This window comes from Ascaphus truei, chromosome 2, assembly GCF_040206685.1.
Source record: "Ascaphus truei isolate aAscTru1 chromosome 2, aAscTru1.hap1, whole genome shotgun sequence".
In the NCBI taxonomy this organism is placed as follows: Eukaryota; Metazoa; Chordata; class Amphibia; order Anura; family Ascaphidae; genus Ascaphus; species Ascaphus truei.
Window position 1 is genome coordinate 478,843,919 of NC_134484.1, and position 18,303 is coordinate 478,862,221.

The 18,303-nt window shown below is 46.5% G+C and overlaps 1 protein-coding gene across 3 annotated transcripts in view; it reads right to left on the reverse strand.

Moving 5' to 3' along the window:
- LOC142488405 (uncharacterized) overlaps positions 1 to 16,651 on the reverse strand; it is a 35,355-nt gene extending 18,704 nt beyond the window's left edge. The window contains exons 1-7 of one of the 3 annotated variants that reach the window (XM_075588898.1): positions 16,441 to 16,651; positions 3,752 to 4,058; positions 3,357 to 3,470; positions 2,347 to 2,460; positions 1,609 to 1,770; positions 968 to 1,273; positions 481 to 564 (exon numbers count right to left, since the gene is read on the reverse strand). In XM_075588898.1, the coding sequence (XP_075445013.1) occupies positions 481 to 564; positions 968 to 1,273; positions 1,609 to 1,770; positions 2,347 to 2,460; positions 3,357 to 3,470; positions 3,752 to 3,770 (799 nt within the window). In that variant the 5' untranslated portion in view covers positions 3,771 to 4,058; positions 16,441 to 16,651. Of the gene's footprint in view, positions 1 to 480; positions 565 to 967; positions 1,274 to 1,608; positions 1,774 to 2,346; positions 2,461 to 3,356; positions 3,471 to 3,751; positions 4,059 to 16,440 lie in introns of all 3 variants that reach the window. The other 2 variants (XM_075588897.1, XM_075588895.1) reach the window with 2 other exon arrangements.
- Positions 16,652 to 18,303: the final 1,652 nt, after the last annotated feature.

Consider the following 18,303-nt stretch of genomic DNA (forward strand, 5'->3'; position numbering starts at 1 on the left):
TGTGCTCGCGTGGCACTTATTGCCTGTGATTAGCCAGCCGTCCTATTCTAGGGCCGCACGCACGGCGGTGAGCGTGGAGCCGGACGATCGGTGGAAAGACTCAGAAAAGTATGTTTTCGCGCTGCTACCCGTTGTGCGTCACACACTATAGACAGTGTGTATGTATGTGTGTATATATAGTAAAGTTGCACATGTTATTCAATGTTAATAAATAATTTATTATCACAACATGTCTGATTTTTAATTTGTAAAATATTACATAATATATTATTAAGTGTCAAACAAACACTACACAAACAAACACTACACACACACACACACACACACACACACACACACACACACACACACACACACAGTCGCTCACAGCACGGACCCGTACACACAAAAAGTGTGCGTCACATGCCCCAGCGTTCGCACAGGCCTTAGTTGTGGCACAGAAGGTGACACACAATATTGTTAAGACTTTTCAGTGCTCACCTTGATTAGGTAATGGTGATTGCAGGCGGGATGCAGGTGATGAGAGCGCAGATGCAGGTGATGAGAGCGCAGATGCACGAGCCCCTATGTGGAGTTCATAGAAGAATGTTGAAAATTATGTGCAAGTTTTCTAAACCTTAAATAAGAATATCCATTTAATTAAATACTCATTATGTATATATGTGACTTTTAATCAGATCAACAGAAGCTGTACTGTATCTGCTACCCACCAATTAGATTGCACGAATTGGACACATCCATTTGGTAATACATAGTATGTGCATGCTTACACTTATGAAGGGGTGTGTAATAGTTTGTTGACTCGCATGAAGTGTATGTACTAACGTCATACATTGGTACCACATTTGTGAAAATGTCATGAATTAATAGATGTTTGCAAAATAAGATATTTGACAGTAATGAGTGTAATAGGGAAATAGTTTGCTACATGTTAAATTACAAATAATAGGAATATAATTGTACTAACCTGGTGGAAACGGGTGGGCGTACACACCAATATCCAGATCCCCAGGCAAACCCTCAACTAAAATGGGGTTAAGTATTTGAGAAACCTGCTCTTCCATCTCCGTCAAACTTAAATTTGGATCAGGAGGTCTTCCTCCAGTAGCTGTTGCATTTAAACGTATCTGATGTAATTTAGATTTCACATTGCGTTTGATATCTACGAAACGTTTCCTGCAATTCATATAGTTTCGGAGTTGATTGCCACACGCCGATACTGATACTTGCACCTCTTTCCACAACTCCTTTTTCACCCGGAATGGTGTCTTGGCTTGAGATATACCAAAAAATAGAATGGTGAAGGGACATATGTTAACATAACAGGAAAATATTGTAACGCTTGTAACATTTGTGATGTTGGACAGTGAGGATCTGTGGCACATCAAGAGTAGCAAAATGTATGTATACGTAGCTAAATATATATCTCAATATATATAATATTTATATATAAAGTGCTAATGATTTGAAATCTGAACATGGTTGCCAACACTAAATGATAGCATGTGTGCATATATAAACAATCACATGTATATGTTCATGTCATATCAATGTCTATGAATACATGTCAATCATTAGTATCAAAATAATTGGTATTGATGTTCTTACCGACTAAGTTCCCAAACAGACGATCATACCGCTGCAGAATCTCAGTCACGAGGACTTTATTTTCCTCATCGTTAAACCTTATATTGCGCTTTTTTTCAATCCGCTTCTTGCGTGTACGCTTGGTTTGAACCACTGAGCTGCTCTGCTGATGACTGGCCTCCCCTGCTTCCAATGGAAGAGACTGCAGGAGACTCGTACTATCCCCGCCACCACCACTCACAATGTCACTTCCACTACTCTCGTCCATACCAACCCGTTCCTCAACCACTCACAAATAACAGAAACATAAAATAAATTACGCACCAACAACAAACTTTCACGTTCACAATAACAGAAAATAGTAAAGCAAACAAAACAGAAGACAAGCCTTTCAAATTTCACAACAACTCTAGCAATACCAACTCCTCAAAACAACTAGCTCTGTCTGTCTCTCACTCCCAACAACATTGCATGTCTCGAGAGAATATCGCTGAATTAAAAAATACGTTCAAAACCACTTGATCAACAAAACGCCAGTGATGAGCCATTTACTACTTATGAGAGAGGCGATTATTTCGCCGCAGGATTATCGCCCATTTTATGAACTTTCAGACGACTGGTAATCGGCGCTTTCTGAATACAGTGATCGCAACGCTAAAAGAAACAAACCACGATATAAATGGCCCGGCGATTTTTTTTATGAACGCTTACTGCATATGCCCCAATGAAAAATACAAATGAGGATGTAAGGGTACTTACCACAAACAGGAAATGAATCTATTTCTCTCTTTATTGGGGTCAGATGTTCCTCTGTGTCTGTCTCTTCTTTCTCTGACTTAATCTCTAAACTCTCCAGCACAACCACTGGGAAACCTGGCAATAAGAAAAGGAAAATCCATCATGTAAAGCTGGGAGTGGGGGCGCTTCTTGTGATATCAGTATACAGAAATACTCTATACTGATTCCTATGGGGAGGAGTGAAGTGGTTGATTTTACTTTGTTATTAACCCTTTGAGTGCTGAGGGAGCTTTTACCCCAGAGTGCTGAAAACATTTTGAAGCCATCAATGTTCAAATTAAAATAATATTCTCAATATAACCTTCGACAAATCATTTTTTTCATTAGAACAGGTATCTTATAATTTTATGCATGCTTTAATATTATTTCCTGTTAGAGTAATGTCACTTTATTCCTTGTTCAGAAAGATTCCAATACTTCAGAAGATTGTTGTTCAGCAGACAGCATTATAGTTTTATTCTTACAGTGTTATTTACAGATGGAAATTCAATCAATAATAACATGTGATTTCTCAGATCGTGATGATAGAATAAAGAAACCCTTGTCTCTCACATGCTGCTGATGTTACATGCAGAGTGGTATTGTGAAGAGAGATCTTGGAGAGAGAGAGGGCGTGATTAGAGTACAACTGTATTTATTGATCACTAACTCTGGCCCCTTTCTCCTCGTGGGTTCCTAATGCACAAAGAACTTTAGCCATGTCCGACTTCAGACTAGGCCTTGAAACCCTATACCTAAACCAGCCTCCAGCATCTGTTATGCATTAAACCTTCACTGGATTTAATCTCTTTTAGCTTACATATGAATTGTAAACCTCAAAATATATTCTCATTTAATTGTCTTGATATAAGTTCTCATTCATACATTTTAATAATAAACGGCTTTCTAACATTTCCCAAAATATTGCCGTCATTTCAGCCCATTGAAAAAAAATACTGAATAAAGATAAGTGAGGATGTAAGGGTACTTACCACAAACAGGAAAAGCATCTATTTCTTCCTTTATTGGGGTCCGATGTTCCTCTGTGTCTGTCTCTTCTTTCTCCGACTTAATCTCTAACCTCTCCGGTACAACCACAGGAAAACCTGGCAATAAGAAAAGGAAAATCTATCATGTAAAGCTGGGAGTGGGGGCTCTTCGTTTGATTTCACTTCCTCTGATATTGGCATAATATATTACATATTATAAAGAAATGTATTACTAGCCCTTCTGGCAGAAAATTATTTAAAAAGTTGAATATATTATCTGCTGATGATTCTATAAGAAAACAAGATTAGTTTGGGTGTTTAACTCGCATAACTGCAAAATAAATCAAATATTCCCTCCTTGCAGATTTCAAAGACACCAAAATATCTCCTCTACTTACTTAACAAGTGTGGATCCATGCTGGCAGTGGGCAGTGCTGCTCTGGAGGTGCTGGCAATGGGCACTGCTGCTCTGGGGGTGCTGGGAGTGGGCAGTGCTTCTCTTGAGGGGCTGGCCGTGGGCAGTGCTGCTCTGGAGGGGCTGGCAGTGGGCAGTGCTGCTCTGGAGGTGCTGGCAGTGGGCAGTGCTGCTCTGGAGGTGCTGGCAGTGGGCAGTTCTGCTCTGGAGGTGCTGGCAGTGGGCAGTGCTCCTCTGGAGGTGCTGACCGGAGGTTCCTTGATCTATATTTGTTGGATGACAGAATGTGTCTGTATAAAAGAGAAAACAGAATTGGAATGATCTGTTTTATTAGAGAAATACAGTTTTAGTATCGGCTTTCAAACCTAAGATTATTAACCCCAAAGGAGTCGGAGAAAACAGGGCCACAAAAAAAACAAAAAAACATGATCCATCCTCAAACAGCGTAGTAAGCAATGGAGGGGGGGGGGGGAGGAGGGGAGGGGGGGCCGAGCACCCCAACAAAAGATGCAAAAAAAGTTACTGCAAAAGGATCATTTATTGACAGATAGTCAAACGCATCCAACGTTTTGGTGCTAAGCACCTTCATCCTCAAACAGCAACTTCATTTCAAACACTGCAAAATACATCAATGGGTCAGGATTGTGTCACAACATAACCATCTAGGAGAACAACCCGTATAAAGCGAGTCAGAGAACAACAGCCAAAAGACCAGCAATGTCCTCTCAGTGTAACAGAGTCACATACTGTACTGTTCCATAGTATGGATAAAAAGCAGATACATCAGTGAGACTTTGATAAATGCTCCCGATTCTCTCTCAGGTCCAGCAGTTCTGCTCCATACTGACACAGTCTCACTTTCCTATTTCATACGGTGAGAAGTGGGTAATGCAGAGGAACCAGTGCAGTAACTTCCCCTCAACTGTCCCCACTTCTCACCATATTACATAGGGGGGCGGGGGGGGGGAAATGATACCAATTGTTTATGCCCCATGTTCTCCCCTATTTTCTACCATATATCATCACATTGGGAGCACGCTTTGGAACTAGGAAGTGTTTATACCATTACCATACTATCCTTAATGTACGTTACCCGCAGCTGTGAGTGATGCCGGAGCCCTAGGGGCCGGATCGGACTACACAGGGACCTCCCACCGGGGTGAGTCGCATCCAGTGACGTCACAGCCAGCTTGACGGCTCGGATGGGAGCGACAAACAGGCTTCATTGCGGCAGATGGTGCAGACTGATTGACAGAAGTGACCCCGGAGCACTTTGGATCAGGTGAGCCCGCCTCCGTATACACCGTATACTACACTAGATGTACATCCATCATTACGGGGAGGCAGGATACGCTCTCATAGCTCCACGGACGGGGACAGTCACAGACAGACCTCTGCCACTACTTACACTGGCGACACACTTTATTCGATCTCGGCTAGTCCCACGAATTCGGGTATACCCGGGTGTATTGAGGTTTGTGACTGTTTTCTGCCCGAGTGCATTGGGTTATTTTCCAGGCAGGGATTGAAGCATTTTATTCCCGCTGGCTGCAATACTGCACAGTATATATATATATATATACTGCATTACAATTCATGAATTTATGCCATCTGGTAGACACGCGAAGCATTGCAGCCTATTAAATCCTAATCATTATCATTTAACAGATCAGCCGCCCGTCAGCCAGGCATGAACCCAGGCTGGGAAGGTAAACGCAACGGGGCTTGTCAGAGGTGAGGAGCGGCGCATTCCAGGTATCTGCCAGGTACATTCTGGGTATTTGCTCGAATAAAGTGTGTCGGTGCAGTATTCTGCATTCTGGACATTTGGTGACCTGTTATTTATCTTCATCAGTACCTAGCCTCTGCATCATTCCCACTTTAGGACTTATGGTTTGTACCTCGTTCCTTCACTTTATACCACATAGCTTATCCACGTGACCTGCATTGCATTTAATCTTGAAGCACATACATGTGACTTGTCCTGTTCTATACCTATTATTGTTTATGCACCAGGATCTGAAAATTTACCAGATTCTTGAAAATGATTTTGTGTGTTCCTGGTTTTCTAACTTTGAACGTGTGCGTCTGAAATTTGCACAGAAAAACCTTGCCCTCTTAGGATCTCCCTTTCACTCTGCTGTAAGGTGCAACATTTGTAAGCCTGGATGGTTGATGGGCCTGCGTGAGAAGGCCCTGAAGGCAAGTGACATTTATTTTAGCTCGGTGCACCAGGCTCTTCTTGGCCACTCTGGGGTAATGAGTATGGCATTTATACTGGCGGCTTTGATTTTCTGCAATGTCCTATGAATTAGAGGAATGGATGGGAAGACATAGACCAACAGAAAGTGCCACTTTCTGGTAAGTACGTCTACTGATGATGCCAGGTGGTCCCTATGTCTGGAAAAGAAGAGATGGCACTTGGTAGTGTAACCTTGTTAACCCCATCTGCACAAACAGTGTGTTTGCAAATTTCCTGACTTAGCGACCACTCTCGTGTATCGTATTTCTGCCCAGAAAGTCGGCTTGGACACAACTGTGACTTGCTATATGAATGGCTGTGATGGCTGGAATTTTTAACTCTGCCCATCTGAGAACCGTTGCAACTTCTCTTGCGGCTTTTACACTCCTTCTGCCTCCTTAGTGGTTTATGCATCAGATAATAGATAGAAAAACAGTGGAATGGGTGACCAAGTACTGGATCACCAATAATGTATGTGCTGATAATTCAATGAATGGAAAGCTTCCATTAGAAATGTGAGTGTGGAGGCACATGCACGATGGCTAGGTGCATGGAAGCTTGAGTGAAGAGCTCTGTCCCTGCCGGCACTAAAAGCATATGTATCCGGCGTAATAAGCAGGAAAAACACAGAGACAAGCGAGGTTTCGGCTACCGGAGCACACCAGCATGCCAACGAGATCACAATCTCGTAAAGGAGCCCCCGTGTTAACCGACTACTTTCAGAGAAGCAATCTGGTGCGAACGGGAGGCGCAAACATATCTACGCAAATGGAGGGCTCAGATACAGAGAGCGAACGATCCGTGAGTAGAACGGAGGCTAGGGACCAGGAATGGGTTACAAGAAGTGATATGAGGGACTTCTGTTCCGAAATGAAAACCTTTTTCCAGAAAGAACTCTGAGACCGTAGAAAGGACATTGACAGCCTGGGTGATAAAACAAACAAACACTCTGGAAACAAAGCTAGATACCACTATCAAAGCCCGCCACAACTCGCCTACATAATATGATTCTCGATCTTAGTGACAAACAAGAGGATGCGAAGAACCGCGATAGGTGAAATAACATCTGTCTGCGGGAGGTCCCTGAGGCCATAACGGATCCGGAGGAGTTCGCTTCAAAATGGATGGCGCACATATTCCCTGATAAATCTGAAGAGGACCACCACTTCGAAAGATGCCACTGGCACTACGTTCAAAACCTCAGCCCGGGGACCCACCTAGGGATATAATTATCAGACTGCATTACTTCAAAATAAAGGAATACATCTGCCAAATTGTAAGAGCCACAAAGAGCTTGGAGTTTGAGGGAATAAAACTTCAAGTATTCCAGGATCTAGCCCCTACCACCTTGTCCAAAAGAAGGTCCCTGGCGTAGGTGACAAAAGCCCTACGAGACAATGGGGTCCATTATAGGTGGCTTTCCCATTTGGATTAATGGTGCTGAAAAATGGAGCTGCATTCACGATGAGACATGCTAAGGAAGGAAACTCATTTCTTAAAGTTGGCCTATGTGCGGCTCCCTCCAGCTTTTCTCGGCAGACTCCAGTGGAGAATCCGGCTCCGGAGACATCCTGGCAGAGAATGGGAACACCGGGGCGCAGAAGCAAGGTCTAATGGGTTCTCAAGTGGCAATTAACCCCAATTAAAGATTTAAAGGAGTCATACTCAGTCCTGAGAGTTGGAAGCAGTTTGAAGCTTCCGTGTTGTTGGCGGCCTATCACCTCTGGTGGCGGGAAGGAGAACTGCGGCCATCTTAGATCCTGTTGGTAGAGCTGACGGAGAAGATGGCGGAGACGACAGAGAGGATCCTTCGAGGAGCCCGGATCCCGACGGACGACCTGCGGCGGCAAAGGGAGAGCAGTCACGATGTCCTCAAAGCATAGCACGGAAATATCAATTAATAATATTAAAAAGGTGGGGGGGGTAGGAGGCAGGGGGAAGGGTACGGAGCCCCAGGTCATGATAAGGGAGATGGATAGTGATTAGAGGGTCGAGAGTCTTGGGGAGAGGCAGGGAAAGGTGGGGGGTTTCAGGTCGGAACCGGAGAGGGTAAAGGGTCGAAAGGAGTGCTAAGGAGGGAGGTGGGGGGGGGATAAGACTCACTTAGAAGCAGAAGGTGGTTAGTGCGGACAAGGAGAGGGCATGGGCATAGGCATCGGAGAATTCGAGGAGTCAGGAGGGGGGGTTCAAAGTGGAGGTCGGTTGGTGAGCTCCAGTGAGGGGGGGGGGGAGAATTTGGAGCAAGGGTGCAGGGGTATGATGGAGGCACAAGGATGAGAGAGGAGCTAGACCACGGATAGGATATGCGGGAGGGGGTGGGGAGGGAGAACCTGGGCCTCGGGGGGGGGGGGGGTCATGGTCTCTGGATGCCGGGGGTCACTTTCCCTGCCACTGGTATTTGTGGAGTGATGGGAGTGAGAGAACAGGCGGGGGAGGTTGGGAATAGGAGTTGCCCTCTGGTAACGATTAAATAAATATCTATCTACATACTAACAGCAGGATCTTTTGAAAGAATCGGAAGGACAGGAGGATAGCGGTAGAGGCAGAGGAGGGAGGCGGTGGTGGGCCGTCTTCGTTGCGGTGACCTGGAGACAATTTTATGAGCCTGCCCTCGGATTGAACGATGCTGAGGCGGTGGTTGATTATCCCATATGAGGCCCTTTGGACTCATGAGAGACTGCGGTAGATACGGGAACGTGAGGGGGGGAGGGATGGGTGGCAGGGTGAACGAAGCAGTCAGAAGATCCTACGGGAGGCCCAGACAGACATAAATAGATTGGGAGAGCCGTTTTCCATGTCAACTCAAATAATGCGTCTCAGCATAGTGAGAGGTGAGAAAGATGAGTGGGCCCTCCAAAAAAAAAAAAAAAATAAGTTCTACCTTTAAGGAGATAACAATGGGAAGTAAGGGGAAGGGTCCCCGTCAGCCACAGAGGTATAGGTATTGAGGGTCGAGTTATAAAGGAATGGGGCATGGCCGTCTTAACAGCATTATAGGCCCCCAGGCAAAGCAGTGCACTGAGCCCTGCAAAATTTCTCTCGCGAATGCAGACATGCCAACTGTCCGCTACAAGTCGTAATTTTTCACCTTCTACCAAGTTAGCGGGAGATTTGAATGTTGAGGCGGGTGATCGTAAAATTAGTGTTAAATTCTGATCTGTGCATAGATTAGCGTGGGGCCCCCGGGCAACTGCCCAGCGTGCCCATGCGTTAAGACAGCACTCCCTGGGGGGATATTCAGAGTCAGTTGTCTTGGTGTTACAATGTTAGTATAGAGTAAATATGCCGTGTTATGTAACTAGAGCTATGAATCTTTGTAGGTATATAATTAAATGTAAAGGATACGGAAATGCCAGTAATGACACCACTTAGGCCGGTCACCTGCGACACAGGATGTGTACATTGGGGTTTAACCAAGTACACACCCAAGTCCCTTGGGAACCTGAACGCCAGTTTGTTGCCGTACCCGGGGTGTCCTTAACAGACGCCCCGGGAATCAGGTTAAGACCATGGGAAAAGGGACCGTTGCTGATCAAGGTTAGCATCTGCCCTCATAATTGTTTACCGTTCCTTCCCTCCTCCCTCCCACCCTGTCCCTCTCCCAGTGGCGCTGGGTCTGTCCCTGGACAATAGCGGTAAAGCAGTCGGGCTCTCAGAAATGGGCCCGCCCATATGTGGGTTGATAGTCCATAGGCAATTGGTTAAGTCAAAATGTCAGTGAACATAATATCGCATAATGCAAAGTCCGGGCAAACGCCGGGCAGCATTGGCAGATTATAAACAGAAACAAGCAGATGTGGTGCTAGACTCACTTCAGCACAAAAAGCGCACCCAAATATTGGGATAAGAATTTTAGGAGGTTTTATCCATCCTCCTCAAGGGAGAAAAAACAAAAAAAATGGGGCTAGCAATTCTCCTCCATAATAAATTTCCATTTGTAGAAGAAGCAGTTAAAAAAAAAAAGATGAAGGTAGATTCTTGGTGATAGTGGGCTCAATGCAAGCTCAACCATTAACACTTGCCATAGTCTATGCCCCATACGAACAGGACCCCTCATTCTTCAAGACGTTTTTCCACTGAATAAGGTAGCAAGAAGGGATATAATACTAGCTGGGGATTTCAACATAGCAATTAACCCAACACTGGACAGGTCTGACGCACACAAACCCAATAGCAGGGGTGTCGTGGACGCTCTAAGTGGGGGGCTGAGAAACAACCAACTTGTAGATATTTGGAGAGAGCTGCATCTACTAGAGAGAGAGACTACACTTTTTTTTTTCTCACCCTCATGCAACATATAGCAGAATCAATTACTTCTTTGTATCAAGCAGAGTGATTCAGAATCTCTCCCATGCAGGGATCCATGATATTTCATGGTCAGATCACGCGCCTATAGAGCTAAGGTGCACACACAGATTCCTAGACAGACCGGGAGCAAATTGGAAACAATGAGTCTATACTAAAAATCCCGTAAATGGAGCAATTAATTGGCAGAGAAAATGACCAGTTTTTCAAATTACGTAATGGTAGTGTTAGTTCCCAATTGGTGTTATGGGAGGCACATAAAGTAACATCGAGAGGGATCCTAATTAGCTTAGCAGCAAAACGGAAAAGAGAAAGAAATGAGAAGGTAATCTCGCTACAATCCAAATTAAAAGGATCAACTAGACACCCATAAACAGAGTCCCAATTCTACTCTCCTCAAAGAAATTAAGGACACTAGAATTGAGCTAAACATTGTCCTAGTCTCCCAGGCGGACAACACACTGAGTTGGTCAAAGAGGCTGTTTTATGAAAAAGCAAACAAACCAGATACTCTGCTAGCTAATAAATTAAGGAATAACTGACCAAACTATAACATCCATGAGATACGACTAGAATCGGGAGTCACTACGGCCAACCCAAAATCAACAGTGGAGGAATTCATTCTTTACAATGGGGAAAAAGGTGGCACACAATGATAGGACAAAAAGAGCTTTGAGGGACTTCCTGATGAGTTCTAGCCTACCAGGATTGAGTGGTTCGGAAAGGAAGTTATTGGGAGCAAATTTTACTTTAGAAGAACTAACCCAGGTAGTTAAAGACCTAAAACCATCAAAGGCGCCTGGGCTGGATGGTTTTTCGAATCTCTATTATAAGAAATATATTACGTTTCTAGCTCCTTGTCTCCTTCGGATGTTTAACGCGGTACTCCAGGGGGCCATGTTCCTGGAACAGATGCTCCAAGCGTCCATCTCAGTAATACACAAATCTGGAAAAGTTATAGACCAATCTCATTGATAAATACCGACATTAAAATATATGCTAAATTGTTGGCCAATAGATTAAGTCACATCCAGCTTAGATTTATACATCCAGATCAAGTCGGATTTATTAAGGATCGCCAAGCCGCAGACAATATACGACGAATCATTGATCTGTTAGATATAGCCAATACAAGAAAGATTCCGGCTATGTTGTTGAGTCTAGACGCAGAAAAAGCTTTTGATAGGATTGACTGGCCATACTTAAAAGCCACGCTTGGAGCTTCTGGATTCAGAGATCGTGTGAGTAACGCGATCCTGTCTTTATATCGAGGTCCAGCGGCAAAAGTAATCCACCAGGGCTGCCTGTCGGAGCTCTTCAAAATTAAAAAGTGGCACAAGACAGTGGTGCCCGTTATCGCCTCTTTTGTTTAAATTGTTTATGGAACCATTAGCAGCCCAAATTAGGATAACCCAGACATAATGGGAATAGAAACCAACACACAAACGCATAAAGTGGCACTGTATGCAGATGATGTGTTGACGATCTCAAACCCTCTCACATCCCTGCTGAACCTCTTTGATTTGCTAGGGAAATGTAATAAAATATCAGGTTTTAAGATTAACCAATCTAAATCTGAGGCTCTGAATGTAAGCCTCCCGAAAGAAACAGAAAAATTGATAGATTAATTTTAATTGGCAATGCAAGGTTAAATATTTAGGGGTGTATATAACTAAAGACTATAAAAACATCTATCAAGCAAATTATCCCAAATTGATCCGCTCCTTGAGAGAGGATTTTCGGAAATGGTCGACTTATAGAATTTCTTGGTTAGGAAGGATATATAGTGTTAAAATTAATCTCCTCCCGCGCATCCTATATTTATTTCAGACGTTACCGGTGCCACTCAGACTGAAGGATATACTCTCGCTTCAGTCTGCAATATCCAAATTTTTATGGGGAGGTAAGAAACCGAGAGTAAAGGGTATCATTTTTAAAAAGTCACCAGCATCAGGGGGTCTGGCGGTACCTTGTTTGTTGTCCTTAAAAATAAAAAACAAACAGCCAGCGCCAATGATAAAATAACTCAGTGAATACATTCTGACCAATTGGAGATTCAATCACGGATACCAAACAGTCCTTGGAAGGATCTTGGCTGAAGTCTCGTAGCGACAGACAGACATAAAAGACAAGAATGACAAAGAAAAGAAAAAAAATCATAGTGTAACCCTAAAAAATAAACTTCAAACACATACAAAGAATAACCAAATAGCTATTACAATTTTATAAAACAATGTAAATAAATGTAAAAAAAAGACAAACAATTGCCTATTAGGGCTTGGGACATGGATAGAACAAGTTCATCCGGTAGGAGTAAAATTGGAATCCTACTTACAGCTATGCTGAAATAACAAGCGCATAGAACAGATCTCCTTCCCCCTCAGGTATCTGAACCTCTGTGGGGAACGTCACAAGAGTCCTCCGGAGCTCCGTGCTGCTCAGACGAGCACCGTCACCGCGCTCACAGACCCGCTGGTCACACGGTGAGCAGATGACGTCACTAAACAGCGCGAAAGCGCTAAAAAGGTCCTGGAAGCCAATACAGCCGATATAGCTCTTGGCACTCGAATGAGGGATAGCCTGACTGATCACAGCTCTATGGGAGAATGAGCCAATAGCATGCCCTTGACGAAGAGACTTCCGTCATGAAACGCGTAGGGTGGTTACATTTGTGCTTGTGGACTTGGACTCTATTAGCTCATTCTCCCATAGATGCCTGTATTCAACACCACATTCATTCTCGAAGCAATTTCTTTTTTACTCACACACAATTATTTTCTTTTTTATCACAAATTTTTATTTACAATTTAAGGGCACAGAAATGGGGACAAGTTTTGCTCCCTCCTATGCAAATATATTTATGGGGTGGTGGGTAGCGGAGTTTATTTTTGGTGTCACTAATCCCTTTAGACACAATATCATCTTTTATAAACATTTTATAGATTACCTACTTATTATTTGGAAAGGGGACACGGACACTTTACGACGTATGATTTTAATTTTACACAGAATTTTAATTTGCATCATATATAAAGCAATCAGAACATACGGACGGATGTGTTCAGGAAATTAAATTCCAGGAATTCGTTCCTGAGAGCAGACAGCTGCCAGCCCAGGCCTGTCATTTAAGGTATTCCAAAGGGACAGTTCCTCAGGCCGAGTAGAAATTGTTCTACCTTTGAGGACTTTCTCGTACAGTCTGAAGAAGCGCTTCCTGGTGAGGAGCAATAAGAAGGAGGGACTACAGGAAGCCCATGAGGAAGTCAAAAGTCTAGACCAGTCGTTTTCATCGAGGTTCCCTGAAACCCAGGGGTTCTGCAAGCACTCCTCAGGGGTTCTGCAAGCACTCCTCAGGGGTTCTGCAAGCACTCCTCAGGGGTTCTGCAAGCACTCCTCAGGGGTTCTGCAAGCACTCCTCAGGGGTTCTGCAAGCACTCCTCAGGGGTTCTGCAAGCACTCCTCAGGGGTTCTGCAAGCACTCTTCAGGGGTTCTGCAAGCACTCCTCAGGGGTTCTGCAAGCACTCCTCAGGGGTTCTGCAAGCACTCCTCAGGGGTTCCGTGGCTGCCGGGGGGTAAGAGCCGGGACTACTCTCCCATACTGTCCCAGGGCTGGCGGCACAGCAGCAACCCCATATAGCAGTGACCCGGCGGCTCCCGAGCCCAGCAGCAGCCACCCCGGTCACTGCTATACTTCCTCTCCCTGCCTGCTACGGTCAGCGCCACTATACCTCCAGCTATATATACACACACTGTGCCCCTCTGTGCGAGGCCCATATACATACACTCACAATACTGGTAATAACCCCTATACTCCCAGCTATATATATATATATACACACACTGTGCTCCTCTGTGCGAGGCCCATATACATACAGTCACAATACTGGTAATAACCCCTATACCCCCAGCTATATATACACACCCTGTGCCCCTCTGTGCGAGGCCCATATACATACAATCACAATACTGGTAATAACCCCTATACCCCCAGCTATATATACACACCCTGTGCCCCTCTGTGCGAGGCCCATATACATACAGTCACAATACTGGTAATAACCCCTATACCCCCAGCTATATATATACACCCTGTGCCCCTCTATGCGAGGCTCATATACATACAGTCACAATACTGGTAATGCGCTGCACAGCTGTGTGCCAATGTGTCTCATAGTCGTCCCCCCCCCCGTGTTATAAGGGGCCCGTGTGTACAGGAGGGGCCCGCACACACCCTGCAGCCCTTATACTCAGCGTTATACTGCAGCAGCCTGTCTCTGTGGCACACGCGCTGCAGCTCTTATAATCAGCGTTATACTGCAGCAGCCTGTCTCTGTGGCACACACGCTGCAGCTCTTATACTCAGCGTTATACTGCAGCAGCCTGTCTCTGTGGCACACGCGCTGCAGCCCTTATAATCAGCGTTATACTGCAGCAGCCTGTCTCTGTGGCACACACGCTGCAGCTCTTATACTCAGCGTTATACTGCAGCAGCCTGTCTCTGCGGCACACACGCTGCAGCCCTTATACTCAGCGTTATACAGCAGCAGCCTGTCTCTGCGGCACACACGCTGCAGCCCTTATACTCAGCGTTATACTGCAGCAGCCTGTCTCTGTGGCACACACGCTGCAGCTCTTATACTCAGCGTTATACTGCAGCAGCCTGTCTCTGTGGCACACGCGCTGCAGCCCTTATATTCAGCGTTATACTGCAGCAGCCTGTCTCTGTGGCACACACGCTGCAGCCCTTATACTCAGCGTTATACTGCAGCAGCCTGTCTCTGTGGCACACACGCTGCAGCCCTTATACTCGGCGTTATACTGCAGCAGCCTGTCTCTGTGGCACACACGCTGCAGCCCTTATACGCAGCGTTATACTGCAGCAGCCTCTCTCTGTGGCACACACGCTGCAGCCCTTATACGCAGCGTTATACTGCAGCAGCCTCTCTCTGTGGCACACACGCTGCAGCCCTTATACTCAGCGTTATACTGCAGCAGCCTGTCTCTGTGGCAAACGCTTCAGCCCTTATACTCAGCGTTATACTGCAGCAGCCTGTCTCTGTGGCACACACGCTGCAGCTCTTATACTCAGCGTTATACTGCAGCAGCCTGTCTCTGTGGCACACACGCTGCAGCTCTTATACTCGGCGTTATACTGCAGCAGCCTGTCTGTGACACACGCTGCAGCTCTTATACTCAGCGTTATACTGCAGCAGCCTGTCTCTGTGGCACACACGCTGCAGCCCTTATACTCAGCGTTATACTGCAGCAGCCTGTCTCTGTGGCACACACGCTGCAGCCCTTATACTCAGCGTTATACTGCAGCAGCCTGTCTCTGTGGCACACACGCTGCAGCTCTTATACTCAGCGTTATACTGCAGCAGCCTGTCTCTGTGGCGCACACGCTGCAGCTCTTATACTCAGCGTTATACTGCAGCAGCCCGTCTCTGTGGCACACACGCTGCAGTTCTTATACTCAGCGTTATACTGCAGCAGCCTGTCTCTGTGGCACACACGCTGCAGCCCTTATACTCAGCCTTATACTGCAGCAGCCTGTCTCTGTGGCACACACGCTGCAGCTCTTATACTCAGCGTTATACTGCAGCAGCCTGTCTCTGTGGCACACACGCTGCAGCCCTTATACTCAGCGTTATACTGCAGCAGCCTGTCTCTGTGGCACACACGCTGCAGCTCTTATACTCAGCGTTATACTGCAGCAGCCTGTCTCTGTGGCACACACGCTGCAGCCCTTATACTCAGCGTTATACTGCAGCAGCCTGTTTCTGTGGCTCACACGCTACAGCCCTTATACTCAGCGTTATACTGCAGCAGCCTGTCTCTGTGGCACACACGCTGCAGCCCTTATACTCAGCGTTATACTGCAGCAGCCTGTCTCTGTGGCACACACGCTGCAGCCCTTATACTCAGCGTTATACTGCAGCAGCCTGTCTCTGTGGCACTCACGCTGCAGCTCTTATACTCAGCGTTATACTGCAGCAGCCTGTCTCTGTGGCACACACGCTGCAGCCCTTATACTCAGCGTTATACTGCAGCAGCCTGTCTCTGTGGCACACACACTTGGGTCCCCCCCGGGCCTGTAATGAAGATCCCCTCTCTGGTTACTCACATCTCCTTTAGTCTGGCAGACTGCTGCTCCGCTCCCAGTGCTGCCACTCGGGGGGGAGCCTGTTACCTAGTCTCACCCCCTGAGTTATACCCCTCAGCAGCAGGGCCTGGGGATCAGGGAGCAGCAGCAGCAGCAGCTCTCACACACAGGGCTGCTCTCTCCTCATGCTCCTCTCTCTCTCTTCCCCTCCCTGCCTCACTCACCTCAAGCTTTGCTCTCCTGTCCCCTCATTGGCTGTCCTGTCCTGTCTTCCTGTGTCAGCAGCAGGGGCTTCTGGGAGTTGTAGTCCATCTGCTGCTGCTCTGTCATTAGCTCCTTCCCCAGCAGCAGCACACAGCAGAGAGGGTCACAGCCAGGGGGCAGCACGTATAGAGCGCTGTATCCTCACACATACCATGTGTTTAACACTTTGTGGGTCTGTTTCATACAATAAGTTATCTCCCCCCCCCACCCCCCCCATGCTGCTGCTGCTGCTGCTGCTTCCTATCAAGGGGTTACACACATATAGATTTGTAACGGGTATTCCACCCCACCCAATCTCATATATAGTGTGGGTGAGTAGAACATGCGGTGTTACCGGTGTGGTGCGTATACCTGCAGGCTCACAGGAAGTCTGAGCCTCCGCTAGTGAGAGCCTGGGGTGAATCCTCTGGAACGAATCTTCTTTCAGCGCCTCCACCTATGTAGGATTCTAGGGAAGTGTAGAATGACCCTACATAGGAACCCAATCAGAAACCACACACACAGTGATTATATAACTAAGGACTTTACTAACGAATAATAATGATAACCTGTGTCTCTCTCACGGTGAGACACTAACAGTGACGTCTCGCAGGACGATTCCCAAACACTAGGTGATCCCACCCAGTGTCCCAAGAACCCCACCCAATGTCCCGTACTCCTACAGAGATAGTCAATGGGTGACTGCGCAGTCACTAAGAACCTCTAGGCCTGTTGGTGCACATGTGATGGTATAATACCTGCCGAGCACTCCGGTGCTCGGGTCAGCAACAAACTTCTCAAAGGGTCAGACGTGTGATGAGTCCGTCTGATCCTCCAACCGAACTCCTTGCACGTGCGGACCACTAGGGCGGTCCCACTCTGGAATCGTCTCTGTGGACCCCAACGTGGGTCCAACCGCTTCCACAGGAACAGCAGCAGCCGCTGTGTCCCTATCTATATAAATGGTACTAACGTGACAGGAACCCTAACCTAGGGCCTGTCCCTGTAGTACAGCAACCTGTAGTGGCTTGGGGAACTCCTAGGGCCTGCAGGGGGTAATGACCTGTCCCACTCCCCCAACTACCCAAGTCCCTTCGGTAAGTGATCTGGAATGGACTAGAGTACTCTTCCATGCAGTACTTGGGCGTCTACCTACTGTTGGCTAGCCTAGTGCAGATCCTCTCCAGAATTCCTGACCTCGTTAACAGGCTATCCCTTCAGGCATCCTACCCCTAGCGCTACCTCAAGGTGACTAGAACAGCTATAGCCCTTCTCCAGACCCACTACTCTCTGACTAGTCCCCGCGCCTACCGCAGCAAGCTGTAACTCACTGGAGGCTGCAGCCAACGTGCTGCGCAACAAGGTGCCTGCCTATCAGACCTCACAGCACTGCTCGCTGTGACCCTGACAATGCAGCACTCTAACAACACTAAGGGCAGCGTCCCTATCTTGGGCCTCCCTCAGTACTTAACCCACTACACTAGCGGGGGGGTTGGGGCCTACCTGGGGTGTGGGTACCTATGGGGTGCAGGAGCTGCTCTCACTCCCCGCACCCTTCTTCCCTCACAGCTCCCTAGCTCCAACTCTATCACCTTCCTCAACAGTTACCCACCCAACTAGTGGGGAGTTGGGGTCTACCTG